This window comes from Hippopotamus amphibius, chromosome 8 (assembly GCF_030028045.1).
Source record: "Hippopotamus amphibius kiboko isolate mHipAmp2 chromosome 8, mHipAmp2.hap2, whole genome shotgun sequence".
Lineage (NCBI taxonomy): Eukaryota > Metazoa > Chordata > Mammalia > Artiodactyla > Hippopotamidae > Hippopotamus > Hippopotamus amphibius.
The window spans coordinates 4,021,631-4,032,049 of record NC_080193.1 but is presented as its reverse complement, the minus strand read 5'-3'; the positions used below and the strand labels follow the sequence as shown (position 1 = coordinate 4,032,049).

General features: G+C 59.2%; 1 protein-coding gene across 7 annotated transcripts in view; it reads left to right on the top strand.

Moving 5' to 3' along the window:
* Positions 1 to 932: 932 nt before the first annotated feature.
* The window catches only part of SLC35E4 (solute carrier family 35 member E4), a 28,718-nt gene continuing 19,231 nt past the window's right edge, over positions 933 to 10,419 (top strand). For 2 of the 7 annotated variants that reach the window (XM_057744140.1, XM_057744138.1), the window contains exon 1: positions 933 to 1,554. In XM_057744140.1, coding sequence (XP_057600123.1) covers positions 936 to 1,554 — 619 coding nt within the window. In that variant the 5' untranslated portion in view covers positions 933 to 935. Of the gene's footprint in view, positions 1,555 to 3,186; positions 3,318 to 3,594; positions 3,684 to 6,034; positions 7,024 to 10,419 lie in introns of those variants that run through there. The other 5 variants (XM_057744134.1, XM_057744136.1, XM_057744139.1 and 2 more) reach the window with 5 other exon arrangements.

The following is a 10,419-nucleotide window of genomic DNA, read 5'->3' as shown; positions in this document are numbered from 1 at the left end:
CCTTCAGAAAGACACCCCAGGGTAACCCTCCCCGTGTTCATCTCTGTGGGTGGCTTGCCTTGGCGCTGGGTGGGGAGGGGCCTGGTCCCCCACCGGTGTGGGGAGGAGGGACAGACAGGTTGGCCACTCCACCTTGGGGCGGGATGGGGGTGGGGTTCTGCTGACGGAGGGAACGCCTGGCTGATGGAGGAGGAGCTGCGAGCCGGCGGCGTGGGGGAGGGGCGAGACATCCCTCGCGGCTCCGGGGGCGGGGCCTGGCCGGAGGTGGCGCCCGGGGCTCAGCCCAATTTTTCGGGTGGGGCGCGAGGGGCGGCCGCGGAGGCGGGGCCTAGAGCGCCGAGCCTCGCTCTCGGCCCGAGCCCGGCTGGAGCCGCCGCCGCAGCCAGAGCCGCCGGGAGCCGGAGCTGGAACGCAGGCCCTGCCGGAGCCGAGCTGAGCCGAGCTCGCCGTCTGACCCCGGCCGGAACGCGGGCCGGCGCGTCAGCCCGCCGCAGGGTCTGGGCACTGTCGGAGGCAGCGAGCCCGACCACCGGGACCACCGGCCCCACCGGGCGCGGGAGCCCGCATCGTCCTTCCAGGCCTGGCCTGAACACGCAGGAGGACCCGAAGAGAATAGGGATGGAGGATTCCATCTAAGCATAGCGTGGACACTAGGAGGGGACAAGAGTGGTGATTTCGCCTGGCACGGAGCAAAGGTGCCCGGCGCTTGCTAGGCCAGGCTTGAGCACCAGAGAGCCTGGCATCCCAGCAGTAGGGACCTTGGCTCTGCCCTGCTTGAGCCCGGACACAGCACAGCTGCTGGACCTCGGCTGCCGCAGGCCCGGCACAAGAAGCGGTGCCCTCACCTGTCTGAGACTGGGGAGGATCCAAAGTGGGGCTCTCTGGTGGCCCACAGCTGGTCACTGGGGAGCCGGCCTCCTGCCCCACTGGTACGGATGTGCCGCTGCCCGCGGGAGCACCATGACGGCAGGATGACCTCAGCTGAGGCAGTGGCGGTGGCTGGCGGTGCTCGGTGGGCCGGGTCCCCCGAGTGGCCCCCTGACACCCCGCAGGCCCTACGACGGCCTGGCCGGGCCCTGGTGGCCGTGGCAGCACTGGTGTGGCTGCTGGCGGGAGCCGGCATGTCGAGCCTCAACAAGTGGATTTTCACGGTGCACGGCTTCAGGCGGCCTCTGCTGCTCTCCGCGCTGCACATGCTGGCAGCCGCGCTGGCATGCCACCGGGGGGCGCGGCGCCCCATGCCCGGACGCACCCGCCGCCAAGTGCTGCTGCTCAGCCTCACCTTCGGCGCCTCGATGGCCTGTGGCAACGTGGGCCTGAGCGCTGTGCCCCTGGACCTGGCGCAGCTGGCCGCCACCACCACGCCGCTGATCACGCTGGCCCTGTCGGCGCTGCTGCTCGGCCGGCGCCACCACCCACTGCAGTTCGCGGCCATGGGCCCGCTCTGCCTGGGGGCGGCCTGCAGCCTGGCTGGAGAGCTCCGGACACCCCCGGCTGGCTGTGGTTTCCTGCTGGTGGCCACCTGCCTCCGTGGCTTCAAGTCCGTTCAGCAGAGTGAGTACCCAGGTCACCGGTTGAGGAGGTGGGGGTCGGGGTAGGAGTGTGGCCAGGTTGGCCCTGTGAGGGGGTATGGCCGTTATCCCATTTTACAGATGAAGAAACTCAGGCGCACAGCTTGGGAAGTCAGAAACTGAGGCTCAGAAAGGGCCAACTGCTCAATGAGTTCCAGGCCCCGAACTTAGGCTCTAGAGGCTCAAACCAGTATTTAGTCCAGTTGCTGCCATAGATCTGTGGTCCATGTTTGTTTTTTTTGTTTGTTTTTATTTTCCCCGCAAGCCCTAACCGCTGTGGTCCATGTTTTGTCAAGCCTGCATCTCCATACCTGGATCTCCATACCTGATCAAGGAAGTCACTATATTGTCCCCATTTGACAGGTAGAGGGGCTTGCCCTGGGCCATGTGAAGAGCGGAGGCAAGATTTGAACCCAGGGAGGCAGACTCCATGCTGTCTGAATGATGTGGCATAAGGCTGTGGACCCAGAGGGAGGCCTGATAGTGGGGACTGGGGAAAGAGAAAGAGGGCAAGGCCGTGAGCTGGGATTTGGAAGTCAAGGGGTTTTGCTAAGTCTGAGAAGGGCAGGTATTTACTGGGAGCTGCAGTGTAACAGGCCCCATGCTAGGTGTTGACCTTGAATCGTCATGGCAACCACCAACTTCATCCCCATTTTACAGATGATGGAACTGAGACCCAGAGAGAGTCATGATTTGCCCAGAGTCACACAGCTCATAAGGACTGGAATCCTGGTCCATGTGACTCTGGACCTCAGCTTTGATGAAAGGGGGTTGGGGGCGCTGAGCAGAGGGTAGGGAGGAGGCTCCAGGCCTAGACCCTACTAAATCACCGTGCCTGAGGGAGGAGACCACCTTCCTGTCTGTCCTACTGAGGGTCTTTTGAGTCACAGCCGCCACCTTCTCTCTGCCTTAACCCAAGGGCACCCGCCCAGGGTGGGGAGGGCTGGGTTCCAGCCACACCTGGGCTCGTACTTCCTGGGCGACCTTGGGCTGATCTGCATCTTGTCTGTGCCTCGGTCCCCCCATCTGTTTGGTGAAGGAGGTCAGGTTGATAAGAGTCCCAGGGCTTTCTTGCTCTCCCTCCCTTGCAGCTCTGAGATCCTGTGACCCAGGCCTGGGCGAGGGAAGGGGGTGCTCCAAGGGCACTAGGCTGGGGTTAGGGCAGCCTGCAGCCAGGGAAAACTGAAGTCAGAGCTCAGCTCTGCCCTGGAATCTTTGGAGCCAGGACCCAGAGGCCCTGTCCCCATCCTCCAGGGCCCTGAGGCGGGGCCAAAGCCCAGTTCTATTTTTGCCTTCAGGTTACTTGAGAGCTGGGGCCTGAGCTCTGGGCATGAGTCAGTGGGAAACTTGACCTTGTGCCCTGCCCTGGGAAGGCCCCAGCCTCAAGGCTCACACCACACTTGCTGAGGCGCAGCACTGCTCACCCAGGAGGAGCCCCTAGCCTGCAGGACAGGCAATGGCCACCAGGCCTCAGGCACACAGACATGGGGTGGCAGGTGCCTGGCGTCAGGCTAGTCTTCGGCTCTGCCAGCTCCCTCCTTGTCCCCTGCCTGCCCGTGAGGTGGGTTGAATGCTTGCTCCAGGCTCCTGTAGAACCCTCTGCTTCCCCCATCAGGACTCCACATGCCTTGTGTTGTAGCCACTTGGTTACCTGTCTGCCTCCCACGAGACAGGAGCTCTGAGAGGACATGGCCTGGCTTTGGGGCAGCTCCATGTCCCTAGCACATGGCTTGGGGCCTGGCACAGGTAAGGTACCCCTTAAGTGGTGGATTTATTAATGGTCTGATGGCAGAATTGGCAGGCTGGTTAAGCTTCTTGGCTCAGGGTGCTTAGGAGGGAGCTTAGGAAGCTCCCACCAACAGAGATGGGAGCCCAGCAGAGCTAGGGAGGAACAGACTAGAGACAAGGGGTGTGAGATGGGTTTTGGACAAGAGAAGGTTGCTACTGCCAGACTTCCCAGGAAAGTCATCAGGACCAAATTCAGACTAGAGTGTGAATGGCTAACACCAGCTTCTTTCCTGAGGGCAGACTCCATGGGAGCAGAGGATGAAAGTCCAGGAAGAGGAGTGCCCAGCAGCCATGGGCAGGTCCAGCAGCTTTCCTCCTTCCTGGGTCAGTTGCAGACCTGGGGGACTGCATGGGGAGAGGAGTGATGCCACCTTCCCACTCACAGAAAGGCTGGGAAGGGGGTGCCAGCATGCTGAGACTTGTCCTCAGCTATACCCACCTGCATCAGGGAACAGCCTGACCCCATCCCTGTCTGCTGAGCTCTCGGGCTGGTGGGGAGAAGTAGAGATCATGAGGTGGGAGAGATGTACTAGAGCCAGGGTGGGAACAGCTGTGGTTGGGCGGCTACTTCTAGGGGAGACCAGAGAAGGCTGCCTGGGGGAGGAGGCAGGCAGCGATGGTGACAATAATGTAATAGCAATGGCAGACGCTTTCTGAGTCCTCACTACGTGCCCATGCTGCGCCTAGCTCTTCACACGGCCAGAGCAGGAAAGGGCGTTCTGGGAGCAGGAAGCAGGTCTTGCCAGGGCGCAGGTTTCAGCCAGCAGGGGCGGCGCGTGGGGTATGGTGACAGCTGCTGTGGCCAGCAGTTGCCTCTGGGCATCAGGCCCTGGGCTCAGCACCTCACATGCTCCCGTGAGGGGCGTGTTGTCACCTTGCCATGCTCCCACGAAGGGACAGGCATAGAGAGAGGGCGACTTGTGTGATATCACACAGCTCGTGATGGAGCAGAGACGGGATAAGCCAGAAGCCAGCGGAATAGGGTCTAGAGGACATTTGTCTGCATGTGGCTGAAGCTTGGCGTGTTCAGGTGCCTAAGCAAAAATGCCTTTAGAGGAGGAGAGGTTGAAATGCAGGGTTTGGGGGAAGCTGACAGAGGAGGGGTCGCTGGGGAAGCAGGATGACACGCTGGCATTTGGGGGCCCCGGGTGAGGTGGGTGGCCTCTGGCAGAGGACCCCTGCTCTTTCCCTGGGCTGCAGTGGGGGGAGGCGGAGGGCTGGGTGGGATGCATAACAGGTGCAAGGGGCAAGATGGGGAGGTTAGAACCTTTCTGCCTGGCCGCCTCTTAGAGGGTGAAATTCGCCAAAGGTGAATGAAGTTCACCTGAAATGCTAAACGCCTTTCAGTGATCGCACCTTTAACACTCTGACCATGGGCAGCTTGGAACAGTGCTAAATTTGGAGCAGATGAACAGGAGGCATTCCAGTTATCTGTTCATTTCTAGAAATGCACAACAGAGGGACTGTTGCCTAGAGAACAAAGCCACAACATCAGAATGAAATCGAGAGAGAAATAAGATTTCCTATTCTAAGCATAGCCTGTGAGTAAGAGGCTCTTTGGAAAGTGTGTGTCAGAAAATGCATAGAGGCCCAGAGAGCCCTGGGAGGGGATGGGGAGCTGTTACTCATCTCTCTCCACGAAAACTTGGAGAAGGCCCCAAACCATCGTTGCCTTCCTGCAAGTGCTATCGTTCCATCTGAGCCGGGTGTGATTTTATGATGGGCACCGCTGCTTTTGTGAACCAGCTGGGTGGTAACACGTGTACACCCACACACACGCACACAGGCACACATGGGCAGGGCAGAGCATCCCCTCTTTCCTTGCAAAGCCTAAGGTTTCCTCTGTGTCCTGGATGCATCTTGACAAGCCCCAGCGTAGGTAAGCGAAGGATACTAAATATCGGCGATAAACAGTGACAGCCGGGAGCAAACAATGAGCTTCTTGTTGTTCCCTGTCATCCCAGTGGTCATAAGTGATCGAACATTTGACTCAAACAGTCTTTATTATTTTTCAAACTCTGTCTTTTTTAATGTAAAGGCCACATAGCTAGTAAGTGGCAGAGCTGGGCCTGCTGGTGGCCTGTGCCTGCTCTGGTGTGGGAGCTGCACTGTGGGGCCGGGGGTGCCAGAAGGGCTGAAGCCAAGAAAGCTGGGTTGGGGTTGCTTGGCTCGGAGCCTTCAAAGCTGGTTAAGAGCCCAGGATGATTTTCTCCAGGGCCTGGGGAGCCCTCGTGGATTTTTTATTTTTATTTTTATTGATTGGTAGGCTATCACAAGCTGATTAGCCTGTGAGAGGAGTAGGTAACTGTGGTCTTATCTTTTTACATTTACTGAGCACTTACCTTTTAAGGGCTTTCTGTACACTATCTATTTTAATCTGTACAACAATCCTGCATATTTAAGATTTTATCATCCTCCGACTTTGCAGGTGAGGAAACCTAGGTCTACAGAGGTTAACGTGGCAGGTCACAGCTGGTCAGGAGGTGACCCGGGTCACCAGTCAGGCGGTCTGACTCCAGATTCTTGACCTCATGTTACAGAGCAGGAGCCGCTAATTCTGCCCGAGGGGTTGGGGCAGGCAGGCTTCCTGGAGGATGGGCCGAGGAGGTCGTGCCAGGTTGGCCTCGTGGGGGTTGTCTCGCGCCGGGTGCTGATGGCTGCTGTCCTGGTTACAGGTGCCCTGCTGCAGGAGGAGAGGCTGGACGCGGTGACCCTGCTGTACGCCACCTCGCTGCCCAGCTTCTGCCTGCTGGCAGGCGCGGCCCTGGTGCTGGAGGCTGGTGTGGCACCGCCCCCCGCCCCCACCGACTCCCGCCTCTGGGCCTGTATCCTGCTCAGCTGCCTCCTGTCCGTGCTCTACAACCTGGCCAGCTTCTCCCTGCTGGCCCTCACCTCGGCCCTCACTGTCCACGTCCTGGGCAACCTCACTGTCGTGGGCAACCTCGTGCTGTCCCGGCTCCTGTTTGGCAGCCGCCTCAGCACCCTCAGCTACGTGGGCATTGCGCTCACCCTTTCAGGAATGTTCCTTTACCACAACTGTGAGTTTGTGGCCTTGTGGGCTGCCCGCCAGGGCTTCTGGCGGAGGGACCAGCCTGGCAAGGGTCTCTGAGACCTGAGGGAGCATAGGGACCACCTGGGACTGCCCGGCCTGAATCCAGCCTTGGCCAGTGGCCATGGGAAACGTGGAGAGCGGGCAGCCACTGGGGCTGTAGGGGGAGATGGGTCTTCCTGCAGGGCCACCTTGGAGGCTGGAGTGGGGACTCCCAGGGAGACCCACCTCCTGTCCCTGCCCGCCTGTCCTCATCACAGACCCCACTCACCACTGGATGGTGGGTCCAAGCCCGGCACAGTCACGGTGCTAGTCAGAGTCATTATTATGATTAGTATCAACTACTGTGTGGAAAATTGCTGGCCAAACTTTGAAAACCTCACCGTGTTCTAATGATGAAGATGATGGTGGTGATGATGGTTCTTGGCGGTGGCACAATCCTTCCTCCAGGAGGTGGGGGAGGCAGCTAGGGGGCCCAGGGAAGGGTTTCTTTGCTCCTGGGCTTCCCTAGGGAGCTGGGGTCATTTGTGCCAACTCCAGGCAGCTGCTGTGGCCTCAGCCCTGGGCCCCCCAATTTTGGGTCTTCCGTCCTCAAATAAACTATTTTTGCTTGTACACCTGTGTCATTCCTCGGGGTGGCAGCCAGGGAAATACAGGGAAAGCAGTGGACCCACTGGCCGCCAGCTGCCCACACGGAGACGAGGACCCCCTCCCTTCCTCACCAGGGCCTGGCCAGGCCCGCACTCCAGCCCTGTGCTCTGGCCCCTGCACGCCATCTTCCCGCAGCCCCCGGGGGAATCTCCTAAAACACATGCTCTCTGTGGCTCCACACGGCTCTTGGGACAAGGTCAGAGCTTCCTGTCCCAGACCACATGGCCTCACCAGGCTCCTCTCCCCTCTCCCCTCCTTGGGCTCCACCTTTCATCCGAGCCCGCTTCCATCAGGCCCCCCCTGATGCCAAGCGCGCCCACCAGAGCCTCCGCATGTGCTAGTCCTCTGTCCTCATCCTACATCTGCTTCTCTCTTATGGCTAAACACTTGCCTGGGGGTGAAAAGATGCAACTCTCCTCTAAAAGAAAAACCAGAGAAGCCTGAGGAAGGAAGGACCTGGATGCGTGGCCGTGCCCAGGGCTGTGGGCTCAGAGGGCAAGGAATCGCGTGGCTCCATGGAAGAAGGAGCACGGCGTGGGGGTGGGGGTGCTGGAGGGCTGGCCTGACGCAGCTGCATCTCGTCTCATCCTTCCCGTGGCTGTAAGCACTTAAGTCCCACCACCCTCCTGCTTCCACTGGGGGCCGCCTGTTAAAAACCGTAAGGTCCCTGCCTGGGTAACAGAGACCTGGGGCCTAATTCTGCTCTGCGTGCCTCACTGTGTTCCTGGGGTGGGTACCTCCCCTCTCGGCCTCGGTTTCCATATCTGCAAGATAGGCTGATGATCCCCGTGGAGAGGATTCAAGTGAGGAGCCTGGTGGGCAGGGCCAGCGGGGGAGAGGGGATGATGGGGCCAGCAGGCTCGGTCCCTGTCTTGGGCTGGTCATCCACTCTTTCTGAGGCTCTAGGTTCATCTGGAAAATGGGAGGATGGGAGCTAGATCAGGCCAGGGCTGGGATCTAGGGGGCCTGGGACTCAGGGAGGAGTCTTGTATTCCTTCACGTAGCCAGAATTCATGGAGGCTGCCTGGAGGGTCAGCCCCAGGCTGGGGGTGGGGCTGGCGAGGGCCTGGGAGGCACCTGGCCTGGGCAGGACAGACACAGGGTTTCCTGGCTCTGGCCTCCGCCCAGGCCCGCCTTGCGGAGGGGAAGTGGGCCTAGGCTGAGTCATTCCCCACCCACCCTCCCTGTGACTCAGAGATGCCATGGGCCCAGCCCTGTCCCGGTGCAGCCTGGATACCTCCAGGCTCCAGGCTCAGGCTTGGCCAGACGGGACAGAGGACGGATGGCTCCAGGTGGGCAGGGCCTCCTTGGTCCTCAGGACCCTTCCCCATCCAAGGAGTCCCCTGCCATAGCAAGAGCCTCCTGCAGCGCCCTGGTCCTGACTCCCGGGCCCCAGGAATGCTTGGCTTCAGAGTGAGCCTCCCGTCTGATCAAAGCCAGCCCCTGGTGGTGGTGGGAGCGGGGCAGGTGGGCATTGGAGCTGTGCTTGACTTGGGGACCATCCAGCATGAAGGTGATTCCCTCAAGGTCACAGTTAAAGCCCTGGCTATCACTCCTCCCAGCAATGGGCACAGTGGACACAAGTGGGCACTGGCCCGGGAGTCAGAAAGCCTGGGTCCTGCCCCGTCTTGCCCGTCTGACCTGTCTGGTCTCTGCCGGCTTCACAGGGAGCCTCACAGGGATGGGCTTAGCAGGTGATGCCCACTGATGGCCCTCTGGACTCTGCTTCTTGTTCTGTTGCCTTGGGTGAGTCACTTCACCCCCCAGCCTCCCTCTTTTTTTTTTTTTAATTAATTTATTTAATTATTTATTGGCTGTGTTGGGTCTTTGTTGCTGCACACGGGCTTTCTCTAGTTGCTGCGAGCGGGGGCTACTCTTCATTGTGGTGCTCGGGCTCCTCATTGTAGTGGCTTCTCTTGTGTGGAGCACAGGCTCTAGGCCTGTGGGCTTCAGTAGTTGTGGCACATGGGCTCAGTAGTTGTGGCTCACGGGCTTAGTTGCTCCATGGCATGTGGAATCTTCCCAGAGCAGGGCTCGAACCCGTGTCCCCTGCATTGGCAGGTGGATTCTTAACCACTGCGCCACCTAGGAAGTCCCAGCCTCCCTCTTTGTACCCAGTCCCTGCTGGGAAGCCTTCTCTGGGTAACAGATGTCACTTTCCCTGGGGGCATTTCCCCACCTCCGCCCCACCCCACGCCAAGCTGGACTGAGAACCACAAAGGTCACCCCAACTCCCTGCACCTCTCCAGGCAGGGCTCTGAGCACATCCCACTCTCAGAACTGGTGTATGGCTGCGCTGTCTGCTCACCCCAGCACCAGCATGGAGCCTGATGCGGATGGAGTAGGTGGGAGAGAACACCAGGCAAGAGCAGGGCTTGGACCTGGGTTCAAACCCCAGCCCTGGCGTGTCTGAGCTGTGTGACCCTGGGCGGGGGTCTTCCCCGCCTGTGCCTCTGTGTGTGAAGTGGAGGCAGCAGCAGAGCCTCACCCCATCTGGCTCTGGGAGGCTGCAGGGGCTAATGCGTGGCAAGTGCTTAGCAATAGTGCCTGAAACCTGTCGATGAAAACTTAATCAGTCAGTCTAAGAAAGAAATGGAAAATTTTATTCGAGCCAATTTGAGGATTATGAGCTGGGAAGATCACCTCAGAAAGCTCTGAGAACTGTTCTGCCTGTTAGAAGTCAAGGCACAGTTATGTAATTTCTTTTTTGAGACAGAGGGCTGTACATCAAATGGCATATTATTGACAGGTTACATAATTCAGATCTAAGCATCATTGTGGTGGGTGACCCCTTACAAGATCAAAAGGAGTGTTATCTTTTAAGGAGTTGCCTAGATGCTGGGAAAATGTTGCTCTTTATTGTTGAACAGGCATTTCTGCCAATGGGGGAGGTTTGGTCGATGCATAAAGGCAGATACACAATGCACAGTGGCAGGGAGAGGGGAGGCCAAGAGGCAGAGAACAAGTTTTTTATGTTTAGGTTTCTCTTGTCTTGCCATAAGATACGAATTTTATTTCGCAAACCTACCAGGTTCTCGAGCCATGTTAGCAGACGCCTCCTGGTTCCTCTCTCAAGGCTTCTCTTGCTGCGCCAGCCCGAGGTTTCCCCTGCACATCAAGGGCCCCAGGGCATGCTCTTGCCTCAGCTCCCACCCCCCTTGCCCTGCCTTGGAGGAAGCTGGGTCTGTGCTGGGCATCCTGCCATTGTGGATTCAGAACAAAGCTGCTGCCTTGTCTCAGCCCCAGCTGCCAGGGGGCCCCTCCCACCCTCCCCAGGGGGGCCTTGGATTGTCATTCCAGGGGGCCAGGGCAAACAAGGACTCTTGCTCCCTGCTCTGCTCCCAGATCAGCTCAGGGATG